Below are 22,064 nucleotides of genomic sequence, written 5' to 3' on the forward strand. Positions count from 1 at the left end.
ACAAAAGTTTAAGGTTTATATTGTTGGCAAAGAAGACATGAAATTGTTCTTTATTGCTTAAATACTTACAACATGTTTTATTATTATTATTTTATTATTAACAACAGAAAGTTCTAGAGGAGGTGTGAACTTTGTTGACAACATTGCCCAAATCCCTATTTCTCCTCCTCTAGGTAACATGGACAGACATCATTATGAAACGTTTGAGAAGTTTGGCAACGACACCTTCCTAATACATCTTGACAACGGGAGGGCGTGAGTATATTTTTCTAGCGTGTCAGTTTGTGTGTGTCCCCTTTGGTACTGGTTCCTTGGCTTGTATTTGTGATGTGGTTTGACTTACTCGGGGTGCGTTCTCTTTCAGATTTGGGCGTCACTCCAAAGATGAGCCTTCTATCCTGGCTCCTCTTAAACAGTGTTGCAGGTACAGTCAAGGATGTGATTGAATTTAGTGTTTTGTTTTTAACCTGGGGTTTTATGTAGTTACTTTCTTGTCTTCAGCAAACTCAGAAAGATGGAATAATATTTAATTTATCACAATTGAGGGAACCAGTTTTCTGTAATATTTATTAGCTAAACCTTGTTGTTAGGAAATAAATCAAACACAATATCACGGTACTATTTTCTCCCCTTTTATTTCCTCGTCCCTTATCACCCCATCCTGTCCTCCTGTCTCTATCTTTTTGCTCTTCCTCTAGAATCAAACACTCGACTTTGCTACGCCTCCGTCTGCTGTCTCTGCCACAGTATCGTCTAAGTGACGTCATGAGGGCCTCACTCTCCCTCGATCCCCTTCACAAAGTGGCCCCGCTCCTGTCAGAGCCCTATCTCGACGCTCTGGATCGGCGCTTGAAAACTGTGCTGGAGACTGTAAGTCATTGCCTCGAAAGACCCCCCGAGGACAGTGGTGGCGATGAGGTCATCTACGACGACATTGAAAAAGACATGGTGACACCTGCTGGGTAGGACGGACTGTACCTGTAAACTACTCTTGTATATTGTGATATTTAAGTGTAAGATAACAGGTTACAATAGCAGAGGCAAAATCATGTTAGTGGTTACATGAATTTCTTAGTTTAAGTCACAAGGACTTTTAATGGAAACTTTACATATTCTCAGTTAAAGTAATAATCTCGAAGATTTTCATTTACATAAATGTCTGTTAAGTCTCTATCTATCGCTGAATGAGGTAACACAATGGTGATTGAGGGTATGGCCCACTGATGAAAGCCTTTGCATTTGCAGTATTTCAGTGCGGGTGTCTGGTGCGACATTTGTGGATAAAATCACAAGCGGCGCCCAGTTAGTGACACGTTTTCCATCAGCCAGCAGTGGTTGGTCTGCCAGAGAGGGTAGGCGGAGCTAAGCGGCTGCTTTTCCGGTCTCTGCAAGTATTGCGAGTAAACAGTAATCTACTATGGCTGAACAAACAAAGAAAAGATGGATGACTACAGATACAACTTCAACAATAAGTGAAAGTCCAAAGAAAAAGAAACAAACTCGACGCTCAGATGAAGCAAACAGTCTAAAAAGGAAAGCGACCGTCAGCCAGGAAAATCAAGAGTTACAACCGGAGCCAAATGTGGACGTCACACATGCAGCACTGTCTGGATATCGGAGAAGTGTGCGCTAAAACAGATATCTTCGAGATTAGAACTTTAAAGTAAAAAAGTTAGTATAAAAAAGACAAGACATGAGGAGGGATTCAACCCAAACTAGTCAGTGAGCTTTGTCAAATTGTGGATTCAGCAGAAATTCATTTTAGCTGTTGTTATCAAACGGTGAACAAGGACTTTACAAATCAACAAATCCATGTCGGCATCCCCCCATTTTTTTTTTATCATACAAATGTGATGACACAAAATTGTGTTAGAATTAGGTTTGTGTCTGTGTGTGTAATAAGGGATGGGGTTTGAAACTGCATGTCAGACAATTTCCAACAATTTTATTTCTGTTTTGTCTGTTTTATCTGAAGGTGACAATAATATTTTGTTCTTGATATAAAAATAGTTCATTTACCACATTGGACTGATCTGTTTTTAAGGTGACTAACAGATAATGTCACATGTACATTTTCATGATTCAATAACCCATTTTATTTATTGGTTTATTAGTTTATTTTTCAGTGACAATGCAAAGACATTGTGACAGGTTACAGTAACATGAGACATATGTATTGCATATAGAGTTTCTAGCCGAGGCTAATTTGCAACCCCTGTCCCTGTTTAGGCATTTCTACTAAAAGGTCAGTACAAGTCATCTTTAAATAGAGCACATACTTAAGTTGCATTCTCATACATTATAATGTATTTAAGTTTTTAAAAATTACAACAAGAAGAATACACCTTACAAACATTTTAAAAGTGGCACATATAGAATGTGTGTTTAAAGTGTCTGTGTGCATGATTGGACTTCAGTGGTCGCAGGTTTGATTTAGTTTCAGCCAGTGTTTCACCTTTTCATTAAAAGTCTTCATATCAGTTTGACAAACTGACTGATGAAGGCAAACCGAAAATCGAGGAAGATACTGGTGTTTTTTTGTTACTTTTTATTTCACGAGTCAGTGTGGTTTGTTTACACTACAATAGGAAAAAAACAGCTTAATTTAGGGATTCAAAAATGATCAGGCCTCAGATTCTGGCACCAGTTGTTTTTATTTATATTATTACAATGATCTGTTTGGAGTTCTGCCTCAGTACATAACACGTGGGCAGAATAAATATTTGAGTAGACCTAGAATAGTTCAACTGCAGTCCAAGCTACACTACATCAGAAGCATCCTCTAAATGTTGAATTGCAGCTTCCAGTTTTTTTATGCGCATGTGAATTGTTTCAAGACCCGTTTTCAACCTGCCTCCACTCTTCGTGATTGACAGCTAGAGTTTTAGATTGCAACTTTCATTTAGATTAGATATGTTGCTCTGTTTATGCTCAGAGGAGATGATCATTATTCTTATATTATTTTCATGTTCTTGGTCTGTGGTGTTTACAGTACACAGCTCATAGATATTTGATAGTCTTGACAGTTTAAAGTCTCATAGTGCTGATGTGTCTGTGACAAGTATTCCTTATGGTGTGTGGAGCCATGTGTGTGTATCTAATTGTGTATGAGTTCCACAGAGGTCCCTCAGGTGTGAGTGTACGTCACAGTAAGTTGGGCAGCCTGCTGTCCCCCTTCTCCTTTTCTTTCAGGGCATCGATCAATAATTTACCTGCCCCGGCCGTATCGATGGCACCTGCTCTCTTTTCTCTTCCCCTTACTCGCTTGCTCGTTCTTTCCACGAAAACTGTTGATGACAAGTGGGGTAAAAGAGCTCAATAACGAATGACAGACGTAAAGAGTGGAGGGAAGAAAGAACTATCATTTTATCAGACAGGTGTTATCAGTCTTTAACAACCGCAGGGACAGTGGGACTGCCGTGAAGGTGACTTTCACTGAGGAAGCTGATACACAACGGACAAGAAACGCCTGAGGAATCTTAATCGGGAGTTTGAATGGGATTACAGACTCCTTACAGAAGTTCGTTCTGTCTCTGACGTTCATTTTTTGAGGCCTTTTCTTTGTTTGAAGTCCATATTTTCTTTGACATTTGTCACCATGTCTGGAGCCACCAGTGACCAGCTGCACCGTTCAACTTTAACCGTCTATGCGGTGAGTTCATGTCTTCTTTTTGTTCTCTACTTTTTGTGTCTGTCCACGGTGGCTATATATGGGATGCAATTTAGTATTTCAAAGGGCAGGAGGCCTTTTCTTTGATGTATATTTAATTGTGGCCTGGCTGGAGGGACTTGGCTGAGTTTATATCAGGTTCAAAATATCAGTGTGTTTACTGACAGCTGAGGTAACAACTGTGTCTTTAAGTGTGTTGGTTTGCATCCAATTCTGTGTGTGCGTGTGTGTTCCTGTAGAACCTGATGGAGCAATTCAATCCTGGCCTCCAGAAGCTTGTTGCTCTAGGAAACAGCTATGTCAAAGCTTTTCAAGGTGAGTGACTTATTGAACGACTGGTGGGCAGATGTGTGGGTGAAAGTGTTTTGGGGTATTTGCAAGTGTTACAACACGATCCTGAAAATCCTCTACTTTTTATATGATTGTTAGGTAACAGTCATCGCATATCAAACGGGCCAAAGGTACGGCACAGAACCAGAACAAAAAACGTATGAATTTCACATTAGGTGTAAAATATGTAACACAAAATCAATTGTTAATATAATACTGAAGTTGCAGTAACTGGTGTTTTCTGAGTTGGTCTTAGATCTAGAAAAGATGATTTTAAACACAACATTAAGACACCGATTGTGCAAGTACAAGGGGCCTTAAGAGGACGGTTATAAATATTACAAAGAAGTCACTAAAATATAAATGTGTATTCATTACTCATTTATAGCAAATCAAGTTTTCGCTGTTTTTATGCACCAGCAAAGTTCATTTAGTGTTTGTTAACAAGCCAGCAGCTTTTCCCTGGAGTTAGAAGTCACTGGGTTTGTGTGAGGTGTTGGCATTTTGGAGTCATAGAGAACACTTTGAGTAGTGAGCCGAAATGAGGTCTTTATTTTATAGTATGTAAAAGTGAAGTTTAACTTTCAGTTCTGGTTCCTCAGAACAAGACGTACCAAAGTTAGAACAGAAGCTGTTGCGTGTTACACACTGTCTCCGCCTGTCTGACCTCACTAATCCTTCCTGTCTTCCTTCAGTCTTTATTGTTTGTTACGCTGGTAATTGAATGAACAGAATGTATCATTAATGCACCTCCCTGCCTGATAAAACAAGAAAAGGCTGCCAGTCACAGGGCTACGAGGCAGTGGAGTAAAACTAAACCCACTGGCACAGGGCTTTTCCTAGATCAAAATCAGATATCACTTGTCAGCACTGCGAGGCTTGTATATGTAAGGAATGAAAGCGAAACTGACAGACCAAATTCAGAGTTGTTTAACTGGCTGTGATTTTACTTGAAGCCTATTATTTCATAATGTCAAGCATTTGAAAAGCTTTTGGTTTACTGTGCATTGCCGTGCGTGTGCCCTTCAGCTTTAGCTGTTTGCAGCGAGGCCTACTTCAGCGCTGTGGCTAAGATGGGCGACCAGGCCCTTCACACACTTTCATCTCGCTCTCTTGGTAAGTGTGTGTGTGTCTGTGTTTTATGTGTGATTGATTACTCAGCCTCTGCATTACAGGCTTCACACTTAATTTATTGCATTTATTACAGCAACATAATTGTCCTTTAGAGATTGCAAAGTGCTCTATCAAGTTAATGTCAAGTCCAAACATTTTAAATACCACAGGCACTTATTAACCTTAAAATTGCACCCTTCCACTTATACTACGTCTCTGTTTGTGCTCATGTGTGTGTTTTTATATGCACAGTCCTGAGTGCATGCATGAGCACGTATTTTCCACTAGCTTCACTTTCACTCTGACCCCGGGGACGTGTGATAGCATTGTTAGCAGTAATGAGCATCATGCTAACGCGCCCCCATTGAGAGTGTGTAAGCTCCTGACACCAGCGCTAGCACAGCATGACACATGTGGTCTTTCTGAGTTGTCTAACTGAGAAGGTCAGAGAGCCACAGCGTGACCAGGAGGCCCTATTGAGTGACGGCCTCTAAATTATAGATGGGCACAGTCTTTCAGCTGCACTCAATTCATTAGCTCACCCACAATCCAGGACAATAGACAAGCCCAGAGGCACCCATAATATCAAGGGCTTAGCTAACTTTCCACCATCTAAGCAGTCCAGCTGATATGATCAGAGGAATCCCTGGATGACTTGAGCGGTGTGTAACTGTGTTAAAGTCATGTATCAAATTAAACTGCTCCTTTCTTTTGTTCTTTTGTATGGACATGACTGTGAACACAGTGAGTGATAGATCATCATCATTAAAAATTGGGGAAAAAAGTGATGAAAAAATGACTATTTTATCTTACTTTCATCCAATGTTATGTTACAAGTACATATAAATAAATAATGTATGAAATATTTTATAATATATAAAGCAACATCACCTTGAGAAACAGTTCTCAGGTATTTGACAGTCACGTTTCTGAAGTGTTTTCGTTTTAAACAGGGGATGTCCTGATCCAGATATCGGAAACACAGAGGAGACTCACTGCAGAGATGGAGGGAGTGGTCAGTACACGTCTTCAGTCAATACTCATGTCCATTCAGACCAAAACACAAGATCCAAAAAGTCTTTGAAAAGCTGGCTGAACTCTTAAGTTTGTTTAAAGTTATAATCTCGAAGATGTCCGTTTCGTTCTCTCTTGCGGCACCTTATGGTGATAAACGGTAATTGCGGCACTTCCCTCATATCCAGACATCCACGGTCGGCTCTGGTAGTAACTCTTGATTTTCCTCTCTGACGGTCGCTTTCCTTTTTAGACTGTTTGCCTTCATCTGAGCGCAGAGTTTGTTTCTTTTTCTTTGGATTTTCACTTATTTTTGAAGTTGTATCTGTAGTCATCCATCTTTTCTTTGTTTGTTCAGCCATTGTAGATTACTGTTTACTTGCAACACTTGAAGAGACCGGAAAAGCAGCCGCTTAGCTCCGCCTACCCTCTCTGGCAGACCAACCACTGCTGGCTGATGGAAAACGCGTCACTAACTGGGCGCCGCTTGTGATTTTTTCCGCGAAAGTCGCACCAGACACCCAGTCTGTAATACTGCAAATGTAAAGGCTTTCATCAGTGGGCCATAGGCTCAATCACTATTGTGTTACCTCATTCGGTGATAGATAGAGACTTAACAGACATTTATTTACATGAAAAAGTTTGAGATTATCACTTTAAATAATAAAATTTCCTTAAAAGTGAAAAAACTCACACTCTAGTTTTAAATTCATAGTGCTACTCGAACCCTTCTGCTTGATTGCAGTGTGAATAAGCGAAATATGGCCTTTGATTAAAACATTGGCCTTAGGGAGAAACACATTTACATATAGATTTATTCAAACAACTCAACCTGATAAGTAAAACTACTGCTCGATTAAGGGGACTGTTTCTGTAATGACTTGGCCTTGTCACATAGACATTGTTTTTCTTCCTGCCGCAGTTTCGATGGTTCCAGGTAGAGGTGTTGCAAGCCATGGAGAAGAATGTGAAGCTGGACGAGGAGTACATTGATGTGAGTTTGCATTTATTGCATTATCATCAACATGAATATCAAACAAGCTTTAAGTCCTCATCTGCAGAACGGCCAAAGTACTGGACTCTGATTTAGATTATGCACCGCTTGAAATCCACATAAAGCCATTCTGCAGATTATAAACTTTCTGAGGTCACATATAAACATCAGAACTCTTTAAGGAGTTAAAATTAAAAGTGTCCGTAAAGTGAGATGTTTGCAGCAAATGTCTGATTGTGAACAAATTCAGAAACAAAACTTTTTCAATCTAAAATCAGAGCTCGTTAAATCAAAGTGTTTTCTGTGCTGCAGGGGAGTCGCAGAGTGTATGAGCTGGAGGTGAGGAACCAGGCGGAGGCTTTAGAGAAGCAGCTCCGACGAGGAGCCTACAGAGACTCTCTGGTAGTTACACAAATACACAAACACATAACCACTATGCAAGGCCACACACTCACTGAGATATACTGTACCAAATGTAGTCACACACACAGTCTGAGAGCAATACTTCTATAACTGGATATGTATAATTTCTTGTATGTGTGCATGTGTCCTGTGTGTGTGTGTGTGTGTGTGTGTGTGTGTATTTAGGAGAACAGTGAGTATATGCTGTATCTGAGGCAAAGCCAGCAGGAGATCCTGAAGGAGGAGGAGAGAAGGTATCGCTTCCTGGCAGAGAAACACTGTGGCCTCACTCAGTCACTGCTCTTCCTTATTAACAAGGTACACACACACACACTAACATACACACACCAGCACCACACAGCAACTCAGCAATCCAGAGCATCCTGCCTTGTCCATTGTCCTGTCTTAAAAAGTGAGATGAGCAGCTCAGTGAGCTAACTTAAGCCCCTACCCCACTGGTCAAAAACACTTGGCTTCTTTGCTTAGTGGGAAAGGCTACAATCGGCATTCAGACCGGGGTTAAATGACTCTGCCGTAGACCCCGGTAATTATGGACTCCGACTGGCATTGATGGGAACACAAAACCAGGGTCAACACGCTAATCTCCGCCCCCTTTCCGGCGCATTATTTGCATTAGATATAGTTGTTGCAAGGAACTATTCATCAAAGCTGTGAGCTAACTGTTGATACTGTAAATAAACACATTATCAACATTGTGGCCAAGACACTGGTCTGCACATCCTGTTTATTCCATTGATGTAATATTAAGTTAATTGCCTGATTATATAATGAAATTCGAGTCCTTGCTCTCAATACACGTTTTCCTTTTCATTTAGCTACTGCCTGATCTGGCTAAGATGTCATGACATGCTCACCTTTCATCTGTTTTCAGACCGGTGCATCTCTCCAGCAAAAGGCAGACGGATGGAAGGAGAAAGTGAACGACACCAGAGGGTCCAGACCTCGAACTCCCACCCATTTGGACCAAGAGGCACAGGTACCCATGCTTTATGGAGTTTTTGCAATTATTTTGCAATCCAATGGAGACGTTACACTCTGCGAATTATTGTTAAAAACAGCAGAAAGAAGCTGTTCTGGCTCGGGATGCTGCACCAATGTCTGTATAAAGCATCAGTGATGTGTTAAACCTACTATAAGTGACCAAACCATTGCCTGGATCTTTTTAATTATCTGAAGCGAAAACAGGTCTTAAATTGAAACAGGTTATCATTAGGCACAGTCCTTATTGCGTTATTCTTTATTATATATTAGTAAGAAGCATTCCCTGTTGTTCTTGGTTCCAGTGATTCAGGGCTCTCATTTTCTTCACTAAATTGAAAGGCTTTTAGTGAACACTCAGTGGCCACTTGACTGGACTGCATTGCATTGAGGGATGTTTGTAATATTCTCTCCTTGTATTTGGAAACATTAGAAATGTCTCTCAATATAACACAGGCAGTTAAAATACACTGCAAACTTCCACCACAAAAATAAACATATACTTAAGTTAATACCTCTCTGACAGTGACAATAAAACTGCACATTTTTGTCTTCGTAAAGGGAGAAGATATGGCTGAGCTGTTCTATTAACAGGTGTAAACAATAAAGGGCGGTGTGTGCATCATCTGCCAGAAGTGTTGATTTTCATAGAATGGATTTCAATTACTTACTCAGTGACTGACAAAAGTATTTCAGTTAAAAAAGGTGTGTACACATTAAGACAAGATCAATTTGGCTCTATACAGATGCTCCAACTTAGTTCCTTTATTATCCATCTGTTGAGAGCAGAGACCGTACTGTGCTAGTTCTCTATTAAAAATTGATAGAGAGTGGGCACAGCAGTTAACCTGTGTGTGTTGTTTCGAAGCAGCTGCGGGGTTCAGTGAGCTCCCTGCTGCAGACAGTGGCCAGAGATGAAGACATGTCCTGGGCCAGGAGGGAGCAGCAGGCGCTGGGCAGAGTGCCCTCTAGAGGTGAGAGGAAGACTCTACTGTGTGACAGCTACTGTGTGATTGTTGTAGAGTAATTTAATTACATTCTGGCAACATTTGCAACCCAGCAGGAGCAGCAGTATGTGCATCTGCAGCATCAGATAACACAATAACACAAACACAAGATACTCTTTTGTTTATTTACATTACAGAGTTCTTGCATTAATGTCTGAGTAATTTTAATTTTGTATATGAATTAATTCATGATAAGACAAAACATCTCCCCTTTCCCTCTCTGTCTTATGTCTCAATCTGCCTCTCCATCCTGTATCTGTTCCTCCTCCACTTCTCCTCTCTCCAGCGCCGTCTCCCATCCCCAGCCGCTCTCGCTCCAGCTCAGTTGGGGAATCGCTGGGTCTGGCCGGAGGGAGATCCATGAGGGCTCTGGTGTCTCACCCGTCCTCGTCCAACCCGAAGCTTCTTCCTTTCAACAGGGGAGAGACCATCACCGTGCTGGTCCAGGAGCCGCGAAATGGCTGGCTGTACGGACGCACGGACAGCAGCCTGCGGTGGGTTGCTGAGATAGAAGGCATATGTTTTATAGATTGAAATTAAGGTGTTTTTACATTGCACTTAAAGTTACTTTTTATGATTGCAAGCATCAAAAACAAATACTAACGGTCGTAGTGACTTATAGTTACTTATCACAACAAAAAACATGCTAATTTGAGCTGTAAACTAAGTGATTCACATGTGCTGTGATGTGCAATGCCTTATTTTATATTAACATTTCGTACAAATTGAACATGCTGAGCATTTACTGAGCATTGCCAGGCCAATGATAACAACATTTAGAGATATTGCGACTTATTAGAGCCATGAAATGTATTTAAAAAATAAATAGTATCAAGGAAATAGGAGGAGGAAGGAGTGCGAGTCGTTTTGTTATCCGTTTCCTCATTTGTATCTGTCTTATATTTTCAGTCAGGGCTGGTTTCCTGCTGCTTATGTGGCCCCTATCGAGGAGTTCTCCAACAATTTATCTATAAGGTGAGAATTACAGTCAACACACAAATGACAGGTTGTCAGATCTCAGCGTGTCAAGTATTTGGCCAGCATACAGGCTGCTTGAAGGTCAACATTTTTGGAGCACTCTTCAGTTGCAGATCATTCAGCCTGACACTAGTCCAATAGAAAAGAGTGTTGTGTTACAGGAATTACACCACAGAATGGATGTACTAACACCTAAAATGCACATCTAGTTTGCTGCTCTGTGTGGATATATACATAGGCTTGTGTAACCGTCACACCGTCTTCAAGGTCACTGTCCTGTAATTAATGACTGAATGTGACCCCACAGTGGTGGCTCTCTAAGAAGCCACAGTATGAACAACCTGCTGGACACAGACCAGTCAGAGAACAAGAGCTATGGAGATGTCCCTCCACCAGCCACGCCCAACCGCAGAGCCTCTGTAGACGTCCGACCGATCTCCCCTCACCCTGAGAAGAAGCTGGAGCCGGCAGCGGAGACAAAGCCCAGTCAGACGAAGATCTACAGCGAACACCCACCTCCACCTCCACCCCCACCGCCTCCTCCACCCCTGAGTCAAAATCTCAGAAGGGCCTCTGTGGATTTTCGGCCAATCTCTCCTCTTCCTGACAGGAAGGGGGAATCAGCAGCTGATGTCCAGGTACTGAAGGTTTGATTATGAAAATAATTTACTGTCAGATAACAGCTACATGTTTTTTCTGTCTCCTGATCAGGTCAAAGTAACCATGCTACACAAAAAACAGTATTTAATCTGATTGTTCACAGCCATCTTGTCTTTTCTCAGGCCTTATCCCCCCATGGGCAACCTGAAAACCCACTGTTTCCCAGGTAATCTCAGAGTGAGAGTTTTTACTCCCCAGATTCAGTGTTGTATCTGGGAAATCAATTGACGCAGCCTGTGCTAACTCAGCCAGAGATGGGTATGGATTTAAGAGGGAATAAAAATCATCGATTAACAATGTGGCAGGAATAACAATAGAATAACAATAGAACTTTTCTATGTGGATTGTGTACTGCTTTTGCATCACATATGACTACGCAAAGGCTTTGTTTTCTGCATTATATGTTCTTTCTTCTTATTGGCGCATCATAGAAAAAATACAGTACATGCACATACTGACATTTATTTGATAGGCTCACATCAGCTTGATATCGTACCAACAGATACACTCACCGGCCACTTTATTGCGACACCTTGCTAGTTCTTCCTGTTCTTCGCTGACAGGAGTGGCACCTGGTGCGGTCTTCTGCTGCTGTAGCCAATCTGCTTCAAGGTTTGACGTCTTGTGCGTTCAGAGATGCTTTTCTGCACACCTCGGTTGTAACGAGTGGTTATTTGAGTTACTTTTGCCTTTCCATCAGCTCAAACCAGGCTGGCTCAGACCTCTGCCATCAACAAGGCATTTTTGCCATGTGATTGGCTGATTAGATATTTGCCTTAACAAGCAGTTGAACAGGTGTACCTAATAAAGTGGCCGGTGAGTGTATATCAATCCGGTTTTACATTCAACACGATGACTGAATTTCTTGCAAGCATACATGATCATTCATTTGTCAAAATGTACCTCAGGTTGGGATCTGGTGTTACTTTTCCAAACATTGTGTGTCTGTGTTTTGTTCATGTTGGCAGAAAGCAGTTGCGAGTTGGGAGCTATTGTGTTTCATTTTCCGTCATCCTCTCGTTTCAGAGGCACAAACCCATTCGCCACTGTGAAGCTGCGCCCCACAACGACCAATGACAGATCTGCGCCTCGGATGCTCTGAACCAATAGCGCTCGTGCAAGCAGGGTTTGAAACTGAGGCTGCCAGATGAGGATGTGAAGTCAGAATATGTATTTCTGTTTCAGGAGAATATAATCGCTTCTCTGAAATATGACAGCTGTGAGCAGAAGGTTTGCTGAGTCTTTGTACATTGTTAGTTAAAGTAAGGTATTTCTTATACGAAAAAGTGATACTGTAGAATATCATTTAGTACCCACACCATTTTGAAATTGTTGTTTAATCAATTCTCTGTACAGTAATTTAGTTTTTATATAGATGGATCTGTTTTCATATATTCAAAATAATTAAGGAATAGTTAGATATTTTGAAGCTATGCTTACTCACTGAAGGACATTGATACCAGTCATCTGTCTGCAGGTTGTTAGAAAAAGGGATAAACAATTAGAGAGGAAACTTCCGCAAACTAGCACCTTGTTTTACTCTGGACAGAGCCAGGGCAGCTTTTTTCAGTCTTAATGCAAAGTTAACCTAGCTGGCTCCAGCAATAAATCTAAAACACGGACATATGATGAGATGGTCTCACATTATGATACATATCAGATCCTTTACATCAATCAATCAATCAATCAATCAATCAATCAATCAATCCATTGTTATTTGTATGGCCCCACTTTACATAAAGAGCAGGGGGGTATACTACGAAGCAGGATTTGCGGTAATCGAGGTAACTTCAGGGTTAACTCCGAGCTTTCAGTACTACGAAGGTGGTTCACTTCTTACCGGGATAGATCACCATGGTAACTTATGCTGAACACCTAACCTGATCCCGAGCAGTTTATGTCGGAGATAAGAGACTAACCTGGAGAGGAGGGAGAGCGAGTGTCTGGCTTTATGAAATATATATTAATGAAAGATATTCATCATGCTTTATTGATACATCTACAACAGAGACTGATAAAAGCACTGATGCCTGAAGTACTCTTGTAAGAGATATAAGATAAGATATGAAAGTGAGCATTTAAATTGTGGTTTTATATTTATTTTTTTTACTGTATAGCTTGATACGGCTGAGAGAATAAATCTAAATCTGTCATTAAGGCAACACAAATACATCTGTGCAACGTTTTAATCTAATGAAACACACAAGTGTTATAATAAATAAATCCAGATCAGGAACAGATACCCTGGGTATGTTGAACTTGCTTCATAGTATAGGCCCCTGGTCTAGACCGTACCCTTTTTTTATATATTTAGAGAGACCCAACATGAATCCACCACGAGCAGCAACATTTGGCAACAGTGGCAGAAAAACTTCCTTTTAACAGGCAGAAACCTCGAGCAGAACCAGACTCATGTTGAACTGCCTCGACTGGATGGGCCCAAAAGTGGGATGGAGGATAGAGACTGTTATAGTTTTCAGCCAAGGTTACACTTAGGCCACAGCTTCTCACCTTGTACTTGTAAATATGTGATCCTCTTCACTGTCCTGTGACGGACATGTTTGCGATGTTCAGTGTGTTTTGTGAGATTAATGTTTTGTGTCCGCGGTGAGTAACCAAAAGTAAAGAGGCAGTTATTACTCAAGGTTTTTTTATTATCATTTCTTACTCTCTTCACAGCTCTCCTTATATATAATTTTATTTACTACATCATCTGATCGGGGGCAGGGAGCGAGGAGGAGGAGAAGATAGAGGAGAGGAGGTGAGGTGAGGGAGGGTGGATGAGAAAGAGGAGTGGGAGGAAAGTGCACTGATATGTGAACATCTAGGAGTAAAACCAATCAGACAGAATGCACGACCTTAAATACACAAAGAAATGAAATTAAGAGTTAAGAAGTCTTTATAACATCTACACCATCTACAGCACTAGCACCACCTGTTTTCAGACCACAAACTATCTTCATGAAATCATTCAAATGATTCTGAAATCCATACAGCATGTGTGATTAAATATATATAAAAAATGGAATTGGTGCTTGTTTATGCCTCCTCGTGATAACTCCCGGTTGGCCTGCTTCTGTAGTGTTTCGTAGAGAGCAGGCCTGGTCTGACTCCATGTTCAGGGTCCCGAGGAAGGTGAGAGGAGTTTGATGGTGGCAGTTACAAAATATGAATGCAGGGAGAGGAGGAGGGAGAAAAAAAAGGGGTGTTCAGCTGCCCCCTACTCATGCACCAAGACCTCAAACTCTGAAAGAGAAAAAAGAAACAAATGATCAGACAAACTCTACTAACCTTAAATGATAAGGCTGCAAATATTTTATGTTTTCTCATCGTCAGCAAATCTTACGGAAAGATCAACAATAAATCGATGCTACAGCAATGGCCTGATTAGGCTGTTGGATCGTAATCCGCTGTGCACTATAATTATTACTAAACTATTGCACTGTATTACAACACAAACAAACACACATACGAGTCTATTTTAAACCAGTCCTGCATTCACCATCTCGCTGCAGTGAAGTGCCAAATGTACTTGGGGCTGGAAACGGGGATCTATTAAAAGATGGCCTTATGCTTTGTCAGTTTTGGTATTTTCAGGCAATTTGCAAACATGAAAACTACAGAATATTATCAGTCTTATCATTTAAAGCTAGAATGATATTAGGTGAGTTCATACATTTAGCTTTTACAATATATAGCCCCTCTTCGTAAGCCCAGCATGTTGGAAATTGTACTTACTATTTACTGGTACAAATTGGTACCCAAAGGATATTCTGAATGTACCCCACTTTCCACTTTTGTTATAACCAAGCTGTTACCAAGCAAGAGAGGTAAGCATGTGGCCACACAGCAACAGTATGCAACTGAGACTATAGAGTTGTATATTCTGTTATCCTAAAGCTTCTGAAATCCAGGTTGCATTTCTCAATGAGGCAGACCTTTAGCCTGCATGCTAACCTGAACCCTTCCAACCCTCTCTACCTTTTACTCTTCTCTTAAGAATAATACATTTTATTATTCTTTGCAGCTTTCCTCTGTTCTCTCACCATCAATGCCGATCTTGCCGTCTCCATCTTTGTCTGCGGCTGTGAGGAATGCTTTTGTCTCCGCGTCAGTCAGTTCTCTGCCCTCCTTGGAAAAGCCCTGCAGTACATACCTGAGTAAAGTACAGAGACGTATCAATGCAGGACACTGTTAATGAAGACCGTATGCAGGAAACACACTTCATGTATTGTATGTAAAAGGCCCAGCCTCCTTCCACTGTATTGTGTGTTTTCGTGTTCCTCACTTGAGCTCCTCCTCCTCTATGAAACCACTACCGTCCACATCCAGAACCTGGAAGACCTTCTTGACGTCTTCAGCTGACATTGCCCTCAATCCCACAATTTCAAAGAACTTTTTAGGGTCGAATGCTTCTCCTATAAAAGACACGACAGAGCTTAGAGACTGATTGATCAAACACCTCAAAGAGCAACACAGTGGTTTGAAAAGATAAGAAAAATGTCTGTGAATTTATTGTGTCTATAAGTATCTGAAACTTTGTTGGCTAACTTGTGCCAAGAATACGACGTCAACAGACCTGCAAAGAATTCAAGAGATTTCTTGATGTCCTCTGCTTTCAACAGATCCAACATTGTCAGTTTGCCAGCTGGAGAGAGGGACAGAGAGTGAGAGAGAGAGAGAGAGGACATAAAAGGTACAATGTGAGAAACAAAAGATCAATATTTCAAAGATTTGAGTGCAGACAACAGTCAGAAAGTCCGCGTAAGTGTGGAGAGTTTAGAAAAAGCTAAAAGCCGACGTGACTGTTAAGATGATGTGTCTGAAAATGTTTTTGTTGTTGAAAATGAACAAAAGGTCTGACCCTCAGATACTTATGGACTCTACTTATGATACAGTCTGTTAGTTGGAGATGACACAGACATACACAAAGAACATCTTGACCCTGTTTAACCTGTTACACTCAGGCATTCAAAAGATGGCCGCAGAGGAACTCAACGAGAGAGACCATCCAAGGTCATTGTTTATCATTTAAAACACAGGCATAAATACAGTCTGGCATACACTGAGGGCACACACACATACCACAATTGCACACACACACGCTCATTATCCAACGCCTTCTATATGCATACTTTTCAACTGTAAGCACAAGCACACAAATCTTTTACATCTTTATTCATATGCATTCTCTTTCTATTTAACTCTGTTTATAACTTGCCACCCTAAATATCTGTCAGACAGAAACAGTGTTACACAATTCACCAAGAAAAGATGGTCTCATTTGCACAGCTGAATGGAGAATTGCACCACTTGCTGGATGTTACTGCGCTTTGTTTCCTGTTCACAAACAGTAAATGACTCTGTTTTAGAAGTAGAGTGAACAATTTAATTTACCTATGCTGTGAAAGCAACTTTGCAAAATGAAGACAAGGAAAATTAGAGAGAAATATAACGTAAAACAATAAAACATTTAGACATGGATTGAATCCAATTTGTACAGAAGAAGAAGTATTCACTGAGAATGTCAAATATCTATACTCCCTTTAATCCAGTACTATATTTGCAAGTATTTAAATGCATGTTAACATTATAATGAGGCATAAATGCTCCATGTTAGTTATGGGAGTGATGACAGAAGTTGTCGAGACATTTAATCCTTAAACTTTTAAATGTTCAGTGTTCACACTGGAGTAATGGGCGTCGTGTGGGGTGTGAATGTAAAGCTGGATGTTGCTTAACAACGTGTAATCCTCGACTCTGTTCCCCTTAAAGTTAAATATGTTCCTTGGTTGCAGTACCCTGTAGTTGCCAATAGGTGTCAGAACTGAGCTGAAGGCGTTCCAGGTCCTTTATCTATTTAGAGCTCTGGAATCAATGTTGGTTTGTCAAGGCAGATGTTTGATGAATGTGTTAGTGCATGTAAGTGTGAGTGTGTGTGTCTGTTTGTTATGCCACATAGTGCTTCAATACAGACACCCCCACAGCCCCAGCCAAGTAGTTCTGATATTCCCTCTTCAGGTTGCACTGATTCGTCCCCTACAGAATATTTCACCAAAGGACAGAGTAACCTTTTTGAATAAAACACAAGGTACTCATGCCCCAATGACAAGGATAAGCACTCAGTGACGAAACCCCTCCCCTTGTGCCCTCATCCCAAGCATTGCCAACTTCAACAGACCCAGGCTCCGCCACGCGAGCTCCAGGTACTGACAACGCCGATACTACAATAATGTATTAAACACAACAGAGAAAAATAGAGAGAGAAGAGTTTGTCGAGAGAGAGATGTGTTCGAAAGAAGACAGGGAAGGCAGAGCTAGGGGGAGGTGTCCTGTCCGGGGGTTGTCCTCACACCTGCCGTACAATAGAAAGAGTGGACAGAATTCAGAAAGAGGGTGAAGGAGGTAGAGTCAAGGGGAGACGTCTTATAGTGACTGCTCTCCCCCCGCCTGAAGGGGCTGTACACTCTTCCCCTACTCCCTCATTTTCATGAGGAAAGAGAGGGGAGGAGAGAGAGCCAGGGAGATGAGGGATTAAGGCTAGGGTAGCGGGTGACCCTACCCCTAAGCTGATACTACCTACCCTACCACATGGCTTCTAATGGGCCCCACAACTCAGACTTGTAGTTACATAGGCGGCAAGAAGCAGCACATCAACAAGGTTATCAAGTGGGCACCTGTTCTGAAATCAAACGACCAAAGCTGTTGTCACCATTGCGCTCACAGCCTTTACCTTAGAATAGCTTAAAATGTAAGAAACTAGAATGAAGACTTGATTGCTATTTGTCCTGCAGAGAACAAAAATGACAGCTGTGTAGGATAGGTGAGGTCATATAACAGCACCATAATGTGTCTGCTGAACAAATGACACACTTTCATTAGAGGTTAAAAGTCAGTCAGCTGCAAACTAAACAACAGTAATTACACGTTAAACCTTCACTTGTAAATTTGCAATTAACTTTTGCCCAAGTGAGGGAGAAGTTTGGTCATTTAAAAGAGCAGGCCAACATCGATTTCAGAAAGCTGCATCACAAAACATCTTGTGATGGCTACAAAGACAGCAGTGAGCCCTGGCCATTGGTCAAGCGGCACAATAAGTTTCATTATTTTGACTGTCACTGAGGGGTTACTTTTACTGTTTAACCCAGAGAGAACATTATTGCCTGAGTGTACAGTTCCCCTGAACTCTAGAGAGAATGTTAGCATCTTTCAGCACACTGCTGTGGTTCCTAAGCTGCACCTCTACTGAGGGCTCTCATCAAGCTTGTTTCCAGCAGTAATAAACAGCTGTTTTCAGTTGAACTCACTGTAGGCTACATAGCTAGCACCAAACAACAGACAGATTTAAATAAATGTCTGTTAAGTCACTATCAATCGCCGGATGAGGTAACACAATGGTGACTGAGCCTATGGCCCACTGATGAAAGCCTTTGCATTTGCAGTATTACAGACTGGGTGTCTGTGGCGACTTTCACGTAAAATATCACAAGCGTCGCCCAGTTAGTGACGCGTTTTCCATCAGCCAGCAGTGGTTGGTCTGCCAGAGAGGGTAGGCGGAGCTAAGCGGCTGCTTTTCCGGTCTCTGCAAGTGTTGCGAGTAAACAGTAATCTACTATGGCTGAACAAACAAAGAAAAGATGGATGACTACAGATACAACTTCAACAATAAGTGAAAATCCAAAGAAAAAGAAACAAACTCGACGCTCAGATGAAGGCAAACAGTCTAAAAAGGAAAGCGAGGAGAATCAAGAGTTACAACCGGCAGCATCAAAGCGTCAAAATATGAACTAATTACAAATATCTAGAATGTACGTTACTATTGACTGCACAACATCATGGCTAAAGTGCAGTGGCTATGTGCATAGACATCTGTTCATGGTGACACAAAGAATCCAACACCTGCCCCTGATATTACCTTTTATTTGATTCAGGCCACTGCGCAGAGAACAGTAATTGATTGCACCATATAATATATTAGCTTTTGAGTCCGTTTTTAACCTTGACTTGAGGTTTACCAGAAAACACTCCTGCTAAAAAATATCTTATTTTTGTGTTTCACCTTTGCTTTATTATTCATACAAGTGGAAAGGTGTTTCATTCCATTGCAACATATCTGCTTGTCGTCGGTAACCCTGGCAATCACCGTATTTCAGTTTATTGTTCATAACTCATTCTTGTCACTGATGCACAGACCTCAGCTTTATATTGTGTGTGCGTTTTCAAATAACTACTCTCTGCTGAAATATTAAACATTTGTTTTCTGTCTTACCTGAATGAAGGGATGGATGAGTGCGGGATGAAAGGTGATGAAGAGGGATGGAGCAGAGAGAATGTTTGGAGATGAAGGTAAGATTGGGCTGGAGGAGACAAGAAGACTTTTATAGCTGCCTCTGAGCACATACACACTTACCCCATTTACCCCCAGCTCACCCATCACATCCCCAGCTCTCAGTATTCTCTCTATTTTGAGAAAGGTGGGGTGGCTGTCAAGACATGACGCACACAACGTTGGCCCTGGAGAGCGATCGCTTTCTCCGCAGCACTTACAAATCAAACGCAGGCCTATTAATAATACCACTTTATCGAAGTGACCTCAGACCACATCTCCCTGTGTGACCCTCTTCTTCCTTTGTCTCCTTCTTACTCTTATCTGCACTGATTTTGTATTTCGTTTTCAGTTGATAAAAGCTCTGATAAATTCACTTTAGGCTGCATAGCTAGCACCATACAACCAGTGGTGCACAAAGTACACAACGTCATTACTTGAGTCAAAGTATAGATACTACTGGTCAAATATTACTCCAATACAAGTGAAGGTTGTACTGGAGTACTTGCTTTTAAAAATACTTCAGTATTCAGACTACTTTATTTGTAGGCCGTGATGTGAACGGTAAACAGAGCGAACATGTAAAACGATACTTATTCTTTATTTCAAAAACCTCAAACATGGGCTGAAGAGATGGCCACGGGTGCTCAAGTGGAGAATCATCATCCTTAGCCATCATTACCACCACTAAATGAACTGCCTCATCAACACCACTTAGACAAACCACACGCAGAACTACACGAACACAGTTTGTTGTCTTTCTGATTTTGGAAAAGGAAAGAAAATTCATCAGCTGACTTCAGAGCAAACGTAGTGACGAGAACATTCATAGAAACGTCGTGGAGTAAAAGTAATACGTTTCCCCCCAAAATAAAACTCAAGTACAGTGCAGATACTCAAAAAATGTACTTAAGTAAATTTACTTTGTTACTGTACACCCCAGACTGAAAAAGTTAGCGACTAGATATGTAGTGTTAGCCGCTAAAGAGCCAGCTATTTCCCCGAGCAGATGTTGGAGTCCAAAAACAGACGTTAAAAAAGCCTAATAAGTAGACTCCCTGTACAAATTGCAGGGAAGAGTTTGCATACACTCTTTCTGCAACAACTCTACAAGGTCAAACAGTGTGAGTGTGATTTTAAGCCTGTTGTGGAGTTCTGAATCAATTACTCAAAAATACTGATGCAGCTTTAGAGAGGGAGACAATCGTAAAAAACAGCGTCTTTGTTCAAACTCAGTCCATTAAATTCCTAATCTCTCTTTCGTTTCTCGTCCTTTTCCATTTTCCTTTCTCCGAATCACAGAACAAATCTGCCTCTTTCTCTGCATCCATATCTTCTTACGCCTCTTCCTTTTTCACTTGTCAATCTTTACTCTTCCAGGACCCTGACAGCTTGTGTAACTCTTTGTTTCCTTCTTCTTTTTACTCACTCTGATTCTCTTTCCTTTGCTTTTGATCTGTCAAGGGGAAGAGAGGATTCATTTATGGTAGATGTATGAGAGACGGTACGAAAATAGGCATGAGGAGGCACAGACTTGGAACTGTCAATACTATCTGTCTGTCTTCCTCTTTTTGTGTCCTGTGCTGACCCTCTGATTCGTCAGTGTCCTGGCCGGAGACTTTATCCTTACTATTAAGTTACACCTCATCAGCACCCTGCAGCATTGTAGAAGGACAGGGAAGGGTGGGGCGAGGTTGTGAGGACAACACACTGGAAGGATTTATAGTGAGAAGACATGGTCAGGAGACGAGGACAGAGAGAGACACAGTGATACATATGGATGAGGTAATGTAAATGAAATGAGGCTATAAATAAAGATAAAGAGCAGCAGGCCAATAATTTATCAAGGACAGCATTGGAGACAGACAGGAGTAATGGGGGTATTGAATGAATGTTAAATGTCATTAACACTGGAGAACAAAGTAATGTAGTGTAGTTGAGAGGGAACAGAAAGAATCAGACAGATTTTGTAAGAAGACACAAACATTCTTAAATAGATAAAATATTAGTAACCAGGAACCAGGAGACCAAAATTTGAGTCCCGTGTGAAATCAAAAAGCAACTTAAGCCTATTATCTTTCCCCTAACGATCCTTCCTAAACCTAGCCGGTAGTTTTGGTTGCTCCACCTTACTAATGTGCACCCACTTTTACAATGTTGACCAAGTTGTGACAGAGTCCACTTTGCTTACGTTCTTTTTCCCCCAAATCTACTTGTTTATGTCTAGAAATGTATGAATTAGGTTTTGGTTAAAATAAATAGCTTAAAGACGGGATATTGTGCTGTTTCACATTTTAAGGCATATGTTACAATGTTACAATGATGGATGTTCATACTAAGTGTGGGCAGAGTTTCAAATCTGTAGGTAAAAGTATGTTATGAAAGTCTCAGTCTGCAGGCTGCTGTGTGCGCTTGCTATCAGACAGACTTCTCCAGATGCTTCACTTTGTGATGTCACAAAGAGACACAGCAGAACTTCCTGCCCCTGGCACAGTTCAAGGACACGCCCACCCGGCAGCTCAGTCTGCCTCGGATATCTTTTTCACTCCACCACTCTGCCCAACAGCTCTG

At 41.2% G+C, this 22,064-nt stretch overlaps 3 protein-coding genes across 3 annotated transcripts in view; 2 read left to right on the top strand and 1 right to left on the bottom strand.

The window, feature by feature from the left end:
• The window catches only part of LOC138595039 (extracellular serine/threonine protein kinase FAM20C-like), a 33,186-nt gene extending 32,220 nt beyond the window's left edge, over positions 1-966 (top strand). Inside the window, exons 8-10 of the mRNA XM_069666356.1 lie at positions 174-255; positions 365-424; positions 699-966. Coding sequence (XP_069522457.1) covers positions 174-255; positions 365-424; positions 699-966 — 410 coding nt within the window. The remainder of the gene's footprint in view (positions 1-173; positions 256-364; positions 425-698) is intronic.
• A 2,632-nt stretch (positions 967-3,598) lies between these two features.
• Positions 3,599-12,269, top strand: baiap2l2b (BAR/IMD domain containing adaptor protein 2 like 2b). Its single transcript, XM_069666655.1, has 14 exons — positions 3,599-3,652; positions 3,910-3,985; positions 5,030-5,116; positions 6,067-6,128; positions 7,050-7,121; positions 7,434-7,523; positions 7,710-7,841; positions 8,416-8,520; positions 9,394-9,496; positions 9,816-10,023; positions 10,439-10,504; positions 10,815-11,145; positions 11,290-11,333; positions 12,194-12,269. Exons 1-14 carry the CDS (start codon positions 3,599-3,601, stop codon positions 12,267-12,269), a joined length of 1,506 nt encoding a protein of 501 aa, XP_069522756.1.
• Positions 12,270-13,800: 1,531 nt separating this feature from the next.
• LOC138595331 (parvalbumin-7-like) overlaps positions 13,801-22,064 on the bottom strand; it is a 39,431-nt gene continuing 31,167 nt past the window's right edge. The window contains exons 2-5 of the mRNA XM_069666701.1: positions 15,747-15,815; positions 15,456-15,585; positions 15,214-15,323; positions 13,801-14,413 (exon numbers count right to left, since the gene is read on the bottom strand). Coding sequence (XP_069522802.1) covers positions 14,388-14,413; positions 15,214-15,323; positions 15,456-15,585; positions 15,747-15,815 — 335 coding nt within the window. The 3' untranslated portion in view covers positions 13,801-14,387. The remainder of the gene's footprint in view (positions 14,414-15,213; positions 15,324-15,455; positions 15,586-15,746; positions 15,816-22,064) is intronic.

This window comes from Semicossyphus pulcher, unplaced genomic scaffold (genome assembly GCF_022749685.1).
Source record: "Semicossyphus pulcher isolate SPU_LCO1_2020_fin unplaced genomic scaffold, fSemPul1.0.p SCAF_17, whole genome shotgun sequence".
Lineage (NCBI taxonomy): Eukaryota > Metazoa > Chordata > Actinopteri > Labriformes > Labridae > Semicossyphus > Semicossyphus pulcher.